We start from the raw sequence: 19372 nt of genomic DNA, 5'->3' as shown, positions 1-19372 counted from the left end.
GTCCAGCATTGGAACTTTCTGGCTGTGGGGTATAGCCAGGTCTTAGTGTTGGGATGAGGCCTTTAGAAGAACTTTCTCTAGTTAACATTCCACGGGGTCAGGAGTTCTCTGGTGGTCCAACATCCTGCACTCAGGTTTCTCACCTCAAAAGTTCAGGTCCAACCCATTGCTGGAGCACCAAGGCTCCATGAACTACTTGGCACAGAAGATAAAGAAAAAGAAAAAAAATCAACTAAACAAGAAAATAACAGGTAGAGAGGACCCCAAGAAATATAGTAAAAGCAAATCTAAAGAAAAACACACAAAGAAATGCACACTCAAACTCACAAAAAGAAGAGGAAAGGAAAAAAAGGAAACAAGAAAGAAGGGAACAATTGAACCAATAAAGAAATCCATAAATGTAAACAAACACTGAAAGATAAATTAGCAAAAATACAGCACCAAGATGCAATCAAATGTGGAAAGTAAACTTAAAAAAAGGAAAATAAAAAAAATAAAAAAAGGAAAATAAAGCATAAAACATATACACCAATAAAACAAACAAACAAAAAATGTAAAAACTAAACAGAGAAGAAAACAAAAGAAAAATACAATACAACAAGGAGGTAAAGTAAAAATAAGATTAAAAACAAAGTAAAACAAAGGAAAAAATAAAAACATGGACAGAGGGCAATAAAATGAAAGAGTACAGTAGAAATAGGGGGAATAGAATAAATTTATTTAAGAATAACATGCAAGAAAAGAAAAAGTAAATAAAAAGTAAAAATTAAAAGAATAATAATTTAAAAAATCAACAATAAAAAACAAAAAATGAAAAAAATTACATATGTACACAGAGAGAGAAAGAGTGGTAGTAAGAAGACAATTTTCCTGTGGCCTCGGCTGTAAGTTTCCTTGCCCCCACAATGAGCTCCAGCCAATCTCCCTTCTTAGGACATTCTCCAATATTTCTAGGAAGGTCTCTAGACCTGCTGTGGGCACTGTGGGTCCAGTTCAGATTCTGATTTGGCCTTATTCTACCTTGTACTTGCTTCCAAAGCCCACAGTTCCCCCTGAATTCCACAGCTTCAAATGTGGGGACACTCACTGTCTATTGAGATACTCCACAGATTCAGGGCTTACCAAGACAATGGCAAGGATTCACGCCACTACTCTTGGCACTGCACGGGCAAATCCCCTTCATCCTGTTTGGTCACATAGCTCCTGGTGCTCAGCGTTGCTGTTGTCCCAGCCTCTGTGTGTGGGCCACCCTCCACTGTCTGTTCCCTGTCCAGACAAATGGGGGCAGAAGCAGCGGCCGAGGCTGATCAGGGCTCACTTGCTCACCCAGGCCAGGGGGAGGGAGGGAAACGGCAGACACAATTGGGAAATGTTGGTAGTGCCTGTGGTGGCAGAGACCTGTAGGAAGTTGCTACAGCCAGAGGCAAGCTGCATTCTCCCAGGGGAGTTGGCTCCAGGTCGGAGTCCCTTGGTAGTGCCAAGCTGCACAAGTTCCCTGGAAGGTGTGGGCAGTGACTTGTGCTTGCTCACAGCTTGGTGGCAATGGCAGTGGCTGAAACATTCACCTCTAGGGTCAGAGACATAAGTTGTGGTTTGTACTGCCTCCGGCACTTACGGAGGTGTGGCCCTGTCATCTGTGACCTGGTGAAGTTTGAGGGTCCCTGAGACAATGATCTCTTGCCTTTGTGGCAGGCCCAGGCTTTTTCCTTGACTCCCTCAACTGTGTAGTACTAGCCACCTCAGACTGTCTTCATGGCAGGCAACCCCAGTTCTCTCCATGGGATCTGACCTCTGAAGCCTGAGCCCCAGCACCAAGCCCCCACCTGCCCTTTGTGCATGCAGACAGCATCTCAAACGAGTGGGAACTGCTCAGCACTGACCTCTGTCAGAATTCTCTCCCTTTTCCCTCTGCACACCTGTTGCTGTGCTCACCTCTGAGGCTCTGAAGCTCTCCTATGTGCCTGCCCATGAGGGTTTCCAAGCATGCAGAAACTTTTCCTCCTTCATAGCTCCCTCCCAGAGGCACAGGTCCCATCTGGATTCCTTTGTCTCTTTTCTTATTTCTTTTGCCCTACATGTTTTGTGGAGATAAGCTTGTTGAAAGTCTGAGGTCTTCTACCAGCTATCAGTTGGTGTTCTGTAAGAGGTGTTCCACATGCAGATGTATTTTTGACGTATTTGTGTGGAGCAAGGTGATATCCATGTCTTACTACTCTGCCATCTTGAAGGTCTTCCCCAGGGTGATCTTAAAAAGAAATGGCCTACCCAAATATAAATTTAACATGGACATTAATACAAATCACTGTTCCTGCCAGTGATACTCTGCTCTCATCTTGAATAATCTTCAGTATCCTTATGATAGTAAATTATTTAGACTGTGTGTTTGATCTTTTATAAGCAATGAGAGCCCATGTTCACTTACTTTCACTCTAAAGATATGTTTTTAAACATTCGCATATATTCTCAGTTTTCAACTGATTCTCATCATATATTTATTTCTTCTAGGCATTGGCACATCTCCACTTAATAGAATATGTCGGAGAACAGACTGCTTTGCTAATAAAGGTACATTAAATACTGCAATATAATGTGCTCCAGCCACCATTCCTTTAATTTTTGTAAAAAAAAAAAAAAAGAAAAAGAAAAATTATCAGTTAGAATAGATCTCATTCATTATGTAAAAAGTCTAACAAGGAACCTGTTTTATCCTATGTAGGCTAGAGATGAAAGAGACTTTTTTCAAGGAATATATAATTACAGATGCTTGCAATTTTTCTATTAGCCTTTAGTTGAAGCCTTTCTAGGAAGGAGAGCAATTGAGACAGTAGTCTCAGTAAGTGATGCACAGAGATCTTAACCCAAGGTTTTTGCCAGGAAGTGAGGTCAGTGTGGCTGGTGTTTCATCTGGTGTCCCATCAGGACATCAGAAACAGGGACACTCTGCTTTCCACACTCCCCTCACCCCACACTGACCCAAGGGTTTGTTGGCTTGAACATGGTTTGGAGTCACTACTCTGAATTACTCATACACTCTGTCCCAGGCTCCTGGTAGGAGTTGGAAAAGTCCAGATGGTGCTGTTTGTACACCAGAGTCTCCTTTGGTCTCCTGTGTGGAAGAGGAAGGACCAGGAGCCCTGTTGTCCCTTCGGAGTCCCCCATGTCCTACCATCAGACCCTCAGTGTGTGTGTGTGTGATCTGTACAGCTATGGTAAACAGCCCTACTTTTATCTGCTGCTTTCAGATGGTCCCAGAAGATCAGCGCCTTACAGCTGCCATCATCCTGGTGGTCTGGGTCTCAGGCATCACATCCTCCATGATTGACAACATCCCATTCACTGCTACTATGGTGAGTCACAGTATCTTCCATGTGATGAGTGCCCAGATTTTACTTGCACACAACCTGGGCTCACCCTTCCTTTCAGAGGAAGCAGAGAGTGAGGCCTGTCCATTTGTTGCACTCACAGGTTTAGGGGACAGATGTGATGAATCCCAAACAGCAGCTGGGAGCTAAGGCCTTATAGCTGCTGTGGGTAGTGAATTCCAGGATGGCTGATTGTTTTAGGGTCAGTCTGACTGGGAGTTGCCACCTCTCATGGAAAAGAGAGGTTTCCTTAAAGAAAATTCAGTTCAGTCACTCAGTTGTGTTTGACTCTTTGCGACCCCATGGACTGCAGCACACCAGGCTTCCCTGTCCACCACCAACTCCTGGAGCTTGCTCAAACTCATGTCCATCAAGTTGGTGATGCTATCCAACCATCTCATCCTCTGTTGTCTCCTTCTCCTCCTGCCTTCAATCTTTCCCAGCATCAGGGTCTTTTCCAATGAGTCAGTTCTTCACATTAGGTGGTCAAAGTATTGGAGTTTCAGCTTCAGTGTCAGTCCTTCCAATGAATATTCAGGACTGATTTCCTTTAGGATGGACTGGTTGGATCTCCTTGCAGTCCAAGGGACTCTCAAGAGTCTTCTCCAACACCACAGTTCAAAAGCATCAGTTCTTCAGCACTCAGCTTTCTTTATAGTTCAACTCTCACATCCATACATGACTACTGGAAAAACCATAGCTTTGACTAGATGGACCTTTGTTGGCAAAGTAATATCTCTGCTTTTTAATATGCTGTCTAGGTTGGTCATAGCTTTTCTTCCAAGGAGCAAGTGTCTTTTAATTTCATGGCTGCAGTCACCATCTGCAGTGATTTTGGAGCACAAGAAAATAAAAACTCTCACTATTTTCCGTGAGGTGATGGGACTAGATGACATGATCTCAGTTTTTGGACTGTTGAGTTTTAGGCCAGGTTTTTCACTCTGCTCTTTCACCTTCATCAAGAGGCTCTTTAGTTCTTCTTTACTTTCTGCCATAATGGTGGTGTCATCTGCGTATCTGAGGTTATTGATATTTCTCCCTGTAATCTTGATTCCAGCTTGTACTTCAGCCAGCCAGGCATTTCGCATGATATACTCTGCATATGAGTAAAATGAACAGGGTGACAATATACAGCCTTGATGTACTAATTTCCTGATTTGGAACAGTCTGTTGTTTCAGGTCCAGTTCTAACTGTTGCTTCTTGACCTGCATACGGATTTCTCAGGAGGTGGGTAAGGTGGTCTGGTATTCTCAGCTCTTTAAGAATTTTCAATTTGTTGTGATCCACAGTCAAAGGCTTTGGTTTAGTCTCTCAAGCAGAAGTAGATTTTTTTTCCTGGAACTCTCTTGCTTTTTCTATGATCCAACAGATGTTGGCAATTTGGTCTCTGGTTCCTCTGCCTTTTCTAAATCCAGCTTGAACATCTGGAAGTTCACGGTTCATGTACTGTTGAAGCCTGGCTTGGAGAATTTTGAGCATTACTTTGCTAGCATGTGAAATGAGTGCAATTGTGCGGTAGTTTGAGCAATTTTGGCATTGCCTTTCTTTGAGATTAGAATGAACACTGACCTTTTCCAGTCCTGTGGCCACTGCCGAGTTTTCAAAATTTTCTGGCATATTGAGTGCAATACTTTCACAACATCATCTTTTAGGATTTGAAATAGTTCAACTGGAATTCCATCACCTCCACTAGCTTTGTTCATAGTGATGCTTCCTAAGACCCACTTGACTTTGTATTCCAGGATGTCTGGCTCTAGGTGAGTAATCACACCATCGTGGTTATCTGGGTCTTTTTTGTATGGTTCTTCTGTGTATTCTTGCCACCTCTTCTTAACATCTTTTGCTTCTGTTAGGTCCATGCCATTTCTGTCCTTTATTGTGCCCATCTTTGCATAAAATGTTCCCTTCTGTATCTGTAATTTTCTTGAAGAGATCTCTAGTCTTTCCCATTCTATTGTTTTTCTCTTTTTCTTTGCATTGATCACTGAGGAAGACTTTATCTCTCTTCTCTCCTTCTCTTCTCTATTCTTTGGAACTCTGCATTCAAAAGAGTATATCTTTCCTCCTCCTTTGCTTTTCACTTCTCTTCTTTTCGCAGCTATTTGTAAGGCCTCCTCAGACAACCGTTTGGCCTTTTTGCATTTCTTTTCCTTCAAGATCTTGATCACTGCCTCCTGTATAATGTCATGAATCTCCATCCATAGTTCTTCAGGCACTCTATCTATCAGATCTAATCCCTTGAATCTATTTATCACTTCCACTGTATAAATGTAAGGGATTTGATTTAGGTCATACTTGAATGGTTGAAAGGTCTAGTGGTTTTCTCTAGTTTCTTCAATTTGTGTCTGAATTTGGCAATAAGGAGTTCCTGATCTGAGCCACAGTTACCTCCAGTCTTGTTTTTGCTGACTGAATACAGCTTGTCCATCTTTGGATGCAAAGAACATAATCAATCTGATTTTGGTATTGATCATCTGGTGATGTCCATGTGTAGATTCTTCTCTTGTATTTTTGGAAGAGGGTGTTTTCTGTGACCAGTGCATCCTCTTGACAAAACTCTGCTAGACTTTGCCCTGTTTCACTTTTTTTTTTTTAATTTTTATTAGTTGGAGGCTAATTACTTTACATCATTACAGTAGTTTTTGTTATACATTGATATGAATTAGCCATGGATTTACATGTACTCCCCATCCCAGTCCCCCCTCCCACCTCCCTCTCCACCCGATCCCTCTGGGTCTTCCCAGTGCACCAGGCCCTAGCACTTGTCTCATGTACCCAACCTGAGCTGGTTATCCGTTTCACCCTAGATAATATACATGTTTCAATGCTGTTCTCCTGAAACATCCCACCCTCGCCTTCTCCCAGAGTCCACAAGTCTGTTCCATACATCTGAGTCTCTTTTTCTGTTTTGCATATAGGGTTATCGTTACCATCTTTCTAAAGTCCATATATATGTGTTAGTATACTGTAATGGTCTTTATCTTTCTGGCTTACTTCGCTCTGTATAATGGGCTCCAGTTTCATCCATCTCATTAGAACTGATTCAAATGAATTCTTTTTAATGGCTGAGTAATATTCCATGGTGTATATGTACCACAGCTTCCTCATCCATTCGTCTGCTGATGGGCATCTGGGTTGCTTCCATGTCCTGGCTATTATAAACAGTGCTGCGATGAACATTGGGGTGCATGTGTCTCTTTCAGATCTGGTTTCCTTGGTGTGTATGCCCAGAAGTGGGATTGCTGGGTCATACGGCAGTTCTATTTCCAGCTTTTTAAGAAATCTCCACACTGTTTTCCATAGTGGCTGTACTAATTTGCATTCCCACCAACAGTGTAAGAGGGTTCCCTTTTCTCCACACCCTCTCCAGCATTTGTTGCTTGTAGACTTTTGGATAGCAGCCATCCTGACTGGTGTATAATGGTATCTCATTGTGGTTTTGATTTGCATTTCTCTGATAATGAGTGATGTTGAGCATCTTTTCATGTGTTTGTTAGCCATCTGTATGTCTTCCCTGTTTCACTTTGAACTTCAAGGCCAAATTTGCCTGTTACTTCAGGTATCTCTTGACTTCCTACTTTTGCATTCTAGTCCCCTATAATGAAAAGGACACCTTTTTTGGGGTGTTAGTTGTAGAATTTCTTGTAGGTCTTTATAGAACTGTTCAACTTCAACTTCTTCTTCAGCAGTACTGGTTGGGGCATAGACTTGGATTACTGTGATATTGAATGGTTTGCCTTGGAAACAAACAGATCATTCTGTTGTTTTTGAGATTGCACCCAAATACTGCATTTTGGACTCTTTTGTTGACTATGAGGGCTACTCCATTTCTTCTAAGGGATTCTTGCCCACAGTAGTAGATATAATGGTCATTTGAGTTAAATTTGCCCATTCTAGTCCATTTTAGTTCACTGATTCCTAAAATGTCAATGTTCACTCTTGCCATCTCCTGTTTGACCACTTTCAATTTACCTCTTGATTCATGGACCTAACATTCCAGGTTCCTATGCAATATTGTTCTTTACAGCATTGGACTTTACTTCCATCACCAGTCACATCCACAACTGGGTGTTGTTTTTGCTTTGGCTCCATCTCTTCATTCTTTCTGGAGTTATTTCTCCACTCTTCTCCAGTAGCATATTGGGCACCTACTGACCTGGGGAGTTCATCTTTCAGTGTCATATCTTTTTGCCTTTTCATACTGTTCATGGGGTTCTCAAGGCAAGAATACTGAAGTGGTTTGCCATTCCCTTCTCCAGTGGACCACATTTTGTCAGAACTCTCCACCATGACCCATCCATCTTGGGTGGCCCTACATGGCATGGCTCATAGTTTCATTGAATTAGACAAGGCTGTGGTCCATGTAATCAGTTTGATTAGTTTTCTGTGATTGTGGTTTTCATTCTGTCTGCCTCTGAAGGAGAAGGATAAGAGGCTTATTAAAACTTCCTGATGGGAGAGACTGACTGTGAGGAAACTGGGTCTTGTTCTGATGGGTGGGACCATGCTCAGTAAATCTTTAATCCAGTTTTCTGTTGATGGGTGGGGCTGTGTTCCCTCACTGTTGTTTGACCTGAGACCAAACTATGGTGGAGGTAATGAAGATAGACTTCCCTGGTGGCTCAGAAGGTAAAGCGTCTGCCTATAGGTGGGAGACCCAGGTTTAATCCCTGGATTGGGAAGATCTGGAGAAGGAAATGGCAACCCACTCCAGTATTCTCACCTGGAAAATCCCATGGACGGTGGAGCCTGGTAGGCTACAGTCCATGGGGTTGCAAAGAGTTGGACACGACTGAGCAGCTTCACAATGAAGATATTGGTGACCTCCTTCCAAAACTCCCATACAAGCATTGTCTCACTCAGTGCCCTCAACCCTGCAGCAGGCCACCACCGACCCACACCTCTGCTGGAGACTCCTGAACATTCACAGGCAAGCCTGGGTCAGTCTCTTGTAGGGTCATTGCTTCTTTCTCTTGGGTCCTGTTGTGCACAAGGTTTTGTTTGGGCCCTCCAAGAGTCTGTTTCCCCAGTCCTGTGTAAGTTCTGGTGGCTCTATGGTGGGGTTAATGGTGACCTCCTCCAAGAGGACTTATGCCACACCCAAATCTGCTGCACCCAGAGCCTCTACCCCTGCAGCAGGCCACTGCTGACCTGTACCTCCGTAGGTGACACTCAAACACTCAAAAGCAGGTCTGTCTCAGTCTCTGTGGGGTTTCCTGGTGTGCACGTTTTGTTTGTCTGAGTGTCTCTGGTGGGTATGGGGTTTGATTCTAAATGTGATTTTGCCCCTCCTACTGTCTTGTTGGGGCTTCTTCTTTGCCCTTGGACATGGGGTATCTTTTTTTGGTGGGATCCAACATTCTCCTGTCAATGGTTGTTCAGCAGTGAGTTGTAATTTTGGAGTTCTTGCAGGAGAAGATGAGTGCACGTCCTTCTACTCCGCCATCTTGTGGAGTATTCTAAACTGTATCTAGTCCATACCAGCTCAAGGAAGAGCAGGTTGGTCCCTCACTCCAATGCTGCCCCTGCCTTATAAAAACTTCCTTCCCCTCACACCCAGCTTGCCCCAACCTGAACATTGGAAGAAAACTGGAAGACATTAAAGACAGTTGAAAAACATTAAAGACAGAGGCTGGTTGAAGGTGTTACTCTTTTTCCTACAAAGGCAGAATCTATTTTAACTGGCCAGGGTGGCTTCTTGGAGAAGGAAATGGCAACCCACTCCAGTATTCTTGCCTGGAGAATCCCATTGATAGAGGAGCCTGGAAGGCTGCAGTCCATGGGATTGCAATGAGTCGGACATGGCTATGTGACTGACACTTTCACTTTCACTTTCAGGATATCTTCTGATGCTATGGCCTGGAGAGGATTTTGAATTCTCTGTGTGATCTTGACACAAGCGGAGATCAAGGGTCCATATTACATGCTTTTTACAAGGCTATTGTGCCCTGCTCCTGCTGTGTATTCTGACATCACTGATATTCAACTTAGGGCAGAATTGTCAATCCCTGGCATGACAGTGTGAAGGTGGGGAAAGGAAGCTGGGGTCCTGTCACAGCACCTGGGGTCACAGGTGTGCTGGGTGTATGTGAACACTTCTTTTGTCAGGATCCTAGACAAGAGTATTCTCTCTTGTTCTTGTGACCTTGAGGGCTACATCTCTCTCACAGGACCTTAGGGTGATTGGGACTCTGTGTTACCACATATTGCTTGAAATCAGAGTGTCTGCTGGGTTGATGCTCCAGTTACCAAGCTATTGTTCTCCCATGGCCTGGGCTTGGTAATTCTGAGTTAATCCTGGTTGTTTTTATTTGTTCATGAAGTCCTGAGTTAGAGAAGTCATCTGGATGTTGTTGAATATATTGGTCCTGCTCAGTGGGTGCTATCAATGACTGTGGTCCCACATAGGGCCAGGGGCAGAAGCAACTCTCAGGCAGAATAAAGCAGCAGGGTCCTGGGCTTCTGAGGTGCCAGCTCAGTTTGTGTGTGAATCCCTTTCTTAGTTGAAATAGAGTCTATAGAAGATCCCATGCATCCGAACCTGCAGCTGCAGCCTGGAGGGTTTCATCAGCAAAACTTCATCTGTACTTCCTCAAAGCCAGGATACTCAGAGCCAATGCACCCTACCATCTGGATGACTTCCAGGTTTCAGGATCCAGAACCTATTTTGGACTTAGCAAAATGGTCCCTATCATTGTAAAATTTAGATTCCTCTACTTTCTAAAAATATGACACTTTTGATGTTTTTCTTCTCCAAATTTTAAGTTACTAAAAATTTAAACTAAAAGAAAAAATACATCAAGGGAATCACAGAGGATAGTATAACAAATATCTGTATGCTTACCACCCAAAATAAGGAAAATTTATTCTCTTTGCCTCAGGTTTTCTTGTTTGTTTTGATTTTAAGAAATAAAATATTATAGATGAATGTAACATTCTCTATTCCTTCTCTCAACCCCAGTATTAGTCTGTCCTTCCCTCTTCTGAGGGAACTAAGCTCATATATCTGAGGCATATTACTGTCAAAGAATTAATGGAAAGATCTTGGTTTGTGTGAATCAATATGGGATGGAAACTAATTTCTGAGATAAAAAAATAGCAGCTTCATGAATAGCTGGCAGACAGCTTCCTGCATCCCACAGATCTCTCAGCATGCAGTGGCTCCCTCAGAGGAGGGCCACTTAGGTTTCTGCTTTAGTCTGGAAGTAGCATCAGATATGACCTGTCATAGTCCTTGGATGGGAAGCGATCCCATCAGTTCAGTTCAGTCAGTCAGTTGTGTCCGACTCTTTGCGACCCCATGAATCACAGCATGCCAGGCCTCCCTGTCCATCACAAACTCCTGGAGTTTACTCAAACTCATGCCCATTGAGTCGGTGATGCCATCCAGCCACCTCATCCTCTGTCGCCCCCTTCTCCTCCTGCCCCCAATCCCTCCCAGCATTAGAGTCTTTTCCAATGAGTCAACTCTTCGCATGAGGTGGCCAAAGTATTGAAGTTTCAGCTTCAACATCAGTCCTTCCAATGAACACCCAGGACTGATCTCCTTTAGGATGGACTGGTTGGATCTCCTTGCAGTCCAAGGGACTGTCAAGAGTCTTCTCCAACACCACAGTTCAAAAGCATCAATTTTTTTGGCGCTCAGCTTTCTTCACAGTCCAACTCTCACATCCATACATGACCACTGGAAAAACCATAGCCCTGACCAACGATGCCATGGCCCTGCCCAAATGCAGGAGCCTGGGGAGTATGTGGCACCGAGATCTGGGTGGACACTGAGGTCTTACACAACTGTCCCTTCCTCCCTCTTTTTTTACTTGTCTGTCTTTTTCCACTTCTTTCTCATTTTGGGAGTGGTCGGGGATGTGGCCTGTAGGATTTCATAGTTATATATCCTCGAAGTGTCCTTTTGAACTAGCATGTGGCTAGTTTGCCCTGTGTGAGAGCAGAGTTTTACCGTCTACATGTACAAGCATGCCAATTGTTGTTAGAGCTCCTCTAGATTCACTTGTCCCTTCCCTAAACACTAAATTCTGATAGAACAGATCAATTTATGGATTTATCTATTTAAACTGACAATTCAGCACAGTTTCTCTGAGTACTATGCCATTGGATTAGGCTTTAGAGGTTCCTTATCTATGTCTCCTCTGAATGGTCATTTCTTTCACATTCTGTAGTGTCTTTCCTCATCTCTCTGCTCTGGCCCTCTGCCTGGTTTATCTTTTTCTTATTATTTTCAATCATTTAAAAAATTATTTTAAAAATCTCTTTTCAGTTGTATTTTTAAAAACAAGAAACAAATGGATTTTAAAAATTTTTAAAATTCATGCATATCATCTATCTCTATTTGTTAAGAGAACAGGTGGTATTTCAGGGCCTTTGAGGATCTTGGTTCTTTATGTCTCAGCACAGAAAGAATTCAGTGAGAGGCAAAGTGATAGATAAGAAGTGATTTATTAGAATAGGATGCTTGTGAGGCTTACAAGTGGGTGGGTGGGGAAGAGGATGCTGTGCCTGAGAACTTAGTGGGCTGCAGATTTATGATCAAAGGAAAAATGGGGAAGGGGAAAAGATCACCTTTTCCTCTCATTCTTGAGTAGACTTGAAGCTTTCATCACCAACTCTTCTTCCAGGTTGGGCAGGGGTGTTTTCTTGTCCTTACATGATCAAGTCATTGGAGGAGGAAGTGGCAACCCACTCCAGTATTCTTGCCTGGAGAATCCCTCGGGCAGAGGAGCCTGGCAGGCTATAGTCCATAGTGTCACAAAGAGTCAGACATGACTTAAGTGACTTTTCATGTGAATGGTCCAGACAGCACTGTCATGGCACAGTGGAAAAGAGCAAAAAGGCAATAACATACACTAAAAATGGTAAACTATTTCAAGTTTTAGTATAATGTAAACTTTTCCTTCCATTTTTGTATTTAGTGTGCAAAGGAACATGTCCTTGGTATCATTAACTTACTGAGCTCACTGGGAAAGATGAGGGTCTCATGCCACCACTGTTTTATTTTTGAGGGAGCATGTCTCATGCTTCTGTTGCATGGTTTTATTAGCAAGCCTTCTTGGTTTTATGGTTTTGTCATTGAGCAAAACTTCTTTCTTGCGTGCATTAACTTACAAGGCTCTTCCATACTTTTTCTTTACTTACAGTCTCCTAATAGGATTAACAATTTAGTTACTTACTTTGTCCCTTTACTCTTTATCAGTTTAACATGTTTAAATTTATTGTGTTGAAGGAGAGACGTGAGTTCATTCCTAATATTTTATTATGGTTTTGCATATATTGTACTTTTTCTTTTCTGATTCTTTTCCCCCTGTTATTTTCTGATTTCTCTTGGGTTGATAAATCTCATCCTCTAACTGATTTGGATGGTGCTGATTTTATTCCTAAGTCTTTTTAGTGGAAATTTTTCTATTTGTAATGCACATAGTTGTATCTGCATTTCAATCAACAGTTGCAATCAACATGAGAGAGAAAATATTGTCTGTCATATTAGTTAACAAAAGACATTAACAAGGGACAGTCGTCAGTGATTATAGCCCTCCACAGTGGACTATGAGCTCTGGGGCAACTCAGGATGTGAAAACAGAGGATACTTTCAAAAGAATGATTTCAGTGATTCAAGACTCTTTTATCTTCCTATATATGGAAAAGAGTTAAATTCCTTAACTTGAGATATCTGGTTTTCTTTACTTAAATATATATATATTTGATATATTTGACATTCAGATTACCTGTCCTTTGTTGTAAAACTCATATAGCCTGGCTCCCCTCCTGACCTCTTTGGAGCAGTTTTCACAGGTTTACTTGAGATACTGCCTCCTAGGCTTGAAATCCTAAGAATATACACTGAATAAAACATGTGGACTAAAAAAAATATTCATAGCCTAAAAGTTGATAGTTATGTTTTATTCAGTGAAAATTTTTAGGACTTCAAGCCCGGGAGATGCATCTCAAGTAACCCTGAGAGAACTGCTACCAAGGAGGCAAGGGGAGGAGCCAGGTTATATAGAAGTTTTACAACAAAGGGCAGGTAGTCTGAACATCAAAAGTTTATTGTCAATTAAAGGAAAGCAGATATCTCAAGTTAAGGAATTTAGCACTTTTCTATGTATGGGAAGATACAAGAGTCGGTTCACTGAAATAAATTATGATGTGCACCTCACCTATCTGGGGCTAGTATCCTGTGACTTCACAAGACCCCAAGTTTTCTTAGGGCTCACCATAGGGAGTGGCTGCAGTCTGAAGGCTACTATTTATATATGGTGGGTGTTCTTTTCTTTTCTGAGTTCCCTGAGGGCTCATGAGCTCACCATCCATGGTAGCTGTGATTTCTGATGACTGGTGATTGGGACATCATTTGTTTACTGATATGGCAAGAAATATTCCAGTTTTCAAACATAATTCTCAACTTTTAGGTTTTGTGATTTTTTTCAGTTGACAAATAGAACACATTTTAGTTAGTTTAAGAGAAATAGGAGTATATATAATAATAGTGTACAGTTCATGGATTTTCTGAAGGACACCATGAGTAGGGGTTTGCCCCATGAGGCCCCCAAGTTCTGCTGCTTTGCCTGGACTTCCTTTCCCATTGTTGGATGCTGAGTATCTGGACCTCTGTCACTCTGCCTTGAGCACACCTTGTTACATTTATCAAATTCTCCAAGCCTACCTCTCAAGTAAAAGTGTCTGATTGGAGGAGGCTATATCACATGCCTATTTATCTACAAAGTGGGTGGGGAAAATGAGGTTTGCCTTCTGCTTTGGGGACCCAGAGCTCATGAAACAGAGTTTCCTGAATATAAGAGTTCCTCAGAGCCTCCTTCAATACCTACTTAAATGCTTTCTCTACAATGCTTTCTGTATTTCCAGTGCAGGGCCTTGCTTGTCCTTGGGTCCCATAATGGTTTACACATAACTCTGCTAAAGTAGTCATCAAACTGTTAAGGCATGTTTGCAGCTGTATTGTCTTATTTACTAGCATTGTGTCTGGTACAAAGAAGATATTTAATAAGTGTTTTATGACTAAATAAGTAAATAATTTGAAATAGGTTAATTTTTCCATATTTCTTTACATCTCCCTTGGCTTACATCCTCCAGCAACTCTCTTATTTTCACTGAGGGAACTGGGCATCTCAGTGCTCACTCTGTTTCTGAGAGTCACAGATAAAATTGCCATACCATCTCTCTGCCAGGCCTCCTTGCCACCTGAGCCATACCCCCATCTCTAGTTGGGCAGCTTCCCTGGTGGCTTAGAGGGTAAAGGGTCCACCTGCAACGTGGGAGACCCGGGTTCAATCCCTGAGTCGGGAAGATCCCTGGAGAAGGAAATGGCAACCCACTCCAGTACTCTTGCCTGGAAAATCCCATGGACAGAGGAGCCTGGGAGGCTGCAGTCCATGGGGTCGCAAAGAGTTGGACATGACTGAGCGACTTCACTTCACTCACTGTGACTTTGCCTGCAATATTCTTTGTTGCTGGTAATATCTATTCCCCTCAATTCTCTTCTTCCTTGTCCTAAGAGCTGGTCTTACCAATATATAGTTCTCTATGTTCCCCCAGTAGGAGGTTGTTTCTTCTCTGGATTCTTCTTTGTGGTAGCACTGTCACGGTGGGCCAAGACACCAGAGGCTGGTGTAACGTGTCAGCACTGGGAGGCGCTGGTGTGCCCTGAGAAGGCCTTGGGAATAGATGGATGTTACAAATGAGTTAGTGTTGGAGACACTGCCAAGTTTGGCAGATGCAAAGCTGAATCTGGCCTCTGTACCCCAATACCAAATTAAATTTCAGAGACAGAGTTTTGGGTGAAGTAGAAAAAAATAGCTTTGTTGCTTTGCCAGGCAAAGAGGGCCACAGCAGGCTAATGCCCTGAAAACTTTGTGTCCCAATCCGGGGTGGGGAGTTTTATAATCAAGGGATGTTATTTCTGATCATGGTGCATGCAGGACCTGAATTCCTACAATTGAGAGATCTTCTGGCATCAGTGATGATGGGCAAACCGACTTTTTTTTTTTTTTTCTGGAGCAGATTTTATTTATTTATTTATTTTTTCCATTTATTTTTATTAGTTGGAGGCTAATTACTTTACATCATTGCAGTGGTTTTTGTCATACATTGAAATGAATTAGCCATGGATTTACATGTATTCCCCATCCTGGTCCCCCCTCCCACCTCCCTCTCCACCCGATCCCTCTGGGTCTTCCCAGTGCACTAGGCCCGAGCACTTGTCTCATGCACCCAACCTGGGCTGGTGATCTGTTTCACCCTAGATAATATACATGTTTCGATGCTGTTCTCTTGAAACATCCCACCTTCGCCTTCTCCCAGAGTCCACAAGTCTGTTCTATACATCTGAGTCTCTTTTTCTGTTTTGCATATAGGGTTATTGTTACCATCTTTCTAAATTCCATATATATGTGTTAGTATACTGTAATGGTCTTTATCTTTCTGGCTTACTTCGCTCTGTATAATGGACTCCAGTTTCATCTATCTCATTAGAATTGATTCAAATGAATTCTTTTTAATGGCTGAGTAATATTCCATGGTGTATATGTACCACAGCTTCCTTATCCATTCGTCTGCTGATGGGCATCTAGGTTGCTTCCATGTCCTGGCTATTATAAACAGTGCTGTGATGAACACTGGGGTGCACGTGTCTCTTTCAGATCTGGTTTCCTCGGTGTGTATGCCCAGAAGTGGGATTGCTGGGTCATATGGCAGTTCTATTTCCAGCTGTTTAAGAAATCTCCACACTGTTTTCCATAGTGGCTGTACTAATTTGCATTCCAACTAACAGTGTAAGAGTGTTCCCTTTTCTCCACACCCTCTCCAGCATTTATTGCTTGTAGACTTTTGGATAGCAGCCATCCTGACTGGCATGTAATGGTACCTCATTGTGGTTTTGATTTGCATTTCTCTGATAATGAGTGATGTTGAGCATCTTTTCATGTGCTTTTTTGCCATCTGTATGTCTTCCTTGAAGAAATGTCTGTTTAATTCTTTGGCCCATTTTTTGATTGGGTCATTTATTTTTCTGGAGTTGAGCTGGAGGAGTTGCTTGTATATTTTTGAGATTAATCCTTTGACTGCTGCTTCGTTTGCTATTATTTTCTCCCAATCTGAGGGCTGTCTTTTCACCTTGCTTATAGTTTCCTTTGTTGTGCAAAAGCTTTTAAGTTTCACTAGGTCCCATTTGTTTATTTTTGCTTTTGTTTCTAAAATTCTGGGATGTGGGTCGTAGAGGATCCTGCTGTGATTTATGTCGGAGAGTGTTTTGCCTATGTTTTCCTCTAGGAGTTTGATAGTTTCTGGTCTTACTTTTAGATCTTTAATCCGTTTTGAGTTTATTTCTGTGTATGGTGTTAGAAAGTGTTGTAGTTTCATTCTCTTACAGGTGGTTGACCAGTTTTCCCAGCACCGCTTGTTAAAGAGGTTGTCTTTTTTTCCATTGAATATCCTTGCCTCCTTTGTCGAAGATAAGGTGACGATAGATTCGTGGATTTATCTCTGGGCTTTCTATTCTGTTCCACTGATCTATATTTCTGTCTTTGTGCCAGTACCATACTGTCTTGATGACTGTGGCTTTGTAGTATAGTCTGAAGTCAGGCAGGTTGATTCCTCCAGTTCCATTCTTCTTTCTCAAGGTTACCTTGGCTATTATAGGTTTCTTGTATTTCCATACAAATTGTGAAATTATTTGTTCTAGTTCTGTGAAAAATACCGTTGGTAGTTTGATAGGAGTTGCATTGAAAGTATAGATTGCTTTGGGTAGTATATTCATTTGGACAATATTAATTCTTCCAATCCATGAACATGGTATATTTCTCCATCTGTTTGTGTTCTCTTTGATTTCTTTCATCAGTGTTTTATAGTTTTCTATGTATATGTCTTTTGTTTCTTTAGGTAGATATACTCCTAAGTATTTTATTCTTTTTGTTGCAATGATGAATGGTATTGTTTCCTTAATTTCTCTTTCTGTTTTCTCATTGTTAGTGTATAGGAATGCAAGAGATTTCTATGTGCTAATTTTATATCCTGCAACTTTACTGTATTCGTTGATTAGCTCTAGTAATTTTCCAGTAGAGTCTTTAGGGTTTTCTATGTAGAGGATCATGTCATCTGCAAACAGAGAGAGTTTCACTTCTTCTTTTCCTATCTGGATTCCTTTTACTTCTTTTTTCTGCCCTGATTGCTGTGGCCAACACTTCCAAAACTATGTTGAATAGTAGTGGTGAGAGTGGGCACCCTTGTCTTGTTCCTGATTTCAGGGGAAATGCTTTCAATTTTTCACCATTGAGGGTGATGCTTGCTGTGGGTTTGTCATATATAGCTTTTATTATGTTGAGGTATGTTCCTTCTATTCCTGCTTTCTGGAGAGTTTTAACCATAAATGGATGTTGAATTTTGTCAAAGGCTTTTTCTGCATCTATTGAGATAATCATATGGTTTTTATCTTTCAATTTGTTAATGTGGTGTATTACATTGATTGATTTGTGGATATTAAAGAATCCTTGCATTCCTGGGATAAAGCCCACTTGGTCATGCTGTATGATTTTTTTAATATGTTGTTGGATTCTGTTTGCTAGAATTTTGTTAAGGATGTTTGCATCTATGTTCATCAGTGATATTGGCCTGTAGTTTTCTTTTTTTGTGGCATCTTTGTCTGGTTTTGGAATTAGGGTGATGGTGGCCTCATAGAATGAGTTTGGAAGTTTACCTTCTTCTACAATTTTCTGGAAGAGTTTGAGTAAGATAGGTGTTAGCTCTTCTCTAAATTTTTGGTAGAATTCAGCTGTGAAGCCATCTGGTCCTGGGCTTTTGTTTGCTGGAAGATTTCTGATTACAGTTTCGATTTCCTTGCTTGTGATGGGTTTGTTAAGATCTTCTATTTCTTTCTGGTTCAGTTTTGGAAAGTTATACTTCTCTAAGAACTTGTCCATTTCTTCCAAGTTGTCCATTTTATTGGCATAGAGCTGCTGGTAGTAGTCTCTTATGATCCTTTGTATTTCAGTGTTGTCTGTTGTGATCTCTGCATTTTCGTTTCTAATTTTGTTAGTTTGGTTCTTCTCCCTTTGTTTCTTAATGAGTCTTGCTAATGGTTTGTCAATTTTGTTTATTTTTTCAAAAAACCAGCTTTTAGCTTTGTTGATTTCTGCTATGTTCTCTTTAATTTCTTTTGCATTTATTTCTGCCGTAATTTTTAAGATTTCTTTCCTTCTACTAACCCTGGGGTTCTTCATTTCTTCCTTCTCTAGTTGCTTTAGGTGTAGAGTTAGGTTATTTATTTGACTTTTTTCTTGTTTCTTGAGGTAGGCCTGTAATGCTATGAATCTTCCCCTTAGCATTGCTTTTACAGTGTCCCATAGGTTTTGGGTTGTTGTGTTTTCATTTTCATTCATTTCTATGCATATTTTGATTTCTTTTTTGATTTCTCCTATGATTTGTTGGTTATTCAGAAGTGTGTTGTTTAGCCTCCATATGTTTGAATTTTTAATAATTTTTTTTCCTGTAATTGAGATCTAATCTTACTGCACTGTGGTCAGAAAAGATGACTGGAATGATTTCAGTTTTTTTGAATTTACCAAGACTAGATTTATGGCCCAGGATGTGATCTATTCTGGAGAAGGTTCCGTGTGCACTTGAGAAAAAGGTGAAGCTGATTGTTTTGGGATGAAACATCCTATAGATGTCAATTAGGTCTAGCTGGTCCATTGTGTCCTTTAAAGTTTGTGTTTCTTTGTTCATTTTCTGTTTAGTTGATCTATCGATAGTTTTGAGTGGGGTATTAAAGTCTTCTACTATTATTGTGTTACTATTAATTTCCTCTTTCATACTCGTTAGCGTTTGCCTTACATATTGCAGTGCTCCTATGTTGGGTGCATATATATTTATAATTGTTATATCTTCTTCTTGGATTGATCCTTTGATCATTATGTAGTGTCCATCTTTGTCTCTTTTCACAGCCTTTATTTGAGAAGTCTATTTTATCTGATATGAGTATTGTGAC

The 19372-nt window shown here is 41.3% G+C and overlaps 1 protein-coding gene across 5 annotated transcripts in view; it reads left to right on the top strand.

The window, feature by feature from the left end:
• OCA2 (OCA2 melanosomal transmembrane protein) overlaps positions 1 to 19372 on the top strand; it is a 310825-nt gene that overhangs the window by 255851 nt on the left and 35602 nt on the right. For 4 of the 5 annotated variants that reach the window (XR_011486403.1, XM_070463928.1, XM_070463930.1 and 1 more), the window contains 2 exons: positions 2506 to 2565; positions 3243 to 3347. The exons of the other annotated variant lie outside the window; for it this stretch is intronic. Coding sequence is in view for 3 of the 4 variants with exons in the window: in XM_070463928.1 (XP_070320029.1) it covers positions 2506 to 2565; positions 3243 to 3347 (165 nt within the window). In the remaining variant the exon portion in view is untranslated. The remainder of the gene's footprint in view (positions 1 to 2505; positions 2566 to 3242; positions 3348 to 19372) is intronic. 5 annotated transcript variants of the gene reach the window in all.

Source organism: Odocoileus virginianus, unplaced genomic scaffold (assembly GCF_023699985.2).
Source record: "Odocoileus virginianus isolate 20LAN1187 ecotype Illinois unplaced genomic scaffold, Ovbor_1.2 Unplaced_Contig_9, whole genome shotgun sequence".
Taxonomy (NCBI): domain Eukaryota; kingdom Metazoa; phylum Chordata; class Mammalia; order Artiodactyla; family Cervidae; genus Odocoileus; species Odocoileus virginianus.
The sequence above is the reverse complement of the archived record's forward strand: the minus strand, read 5'-3'. Positions and strand labels throughout refer to the sequence as shown.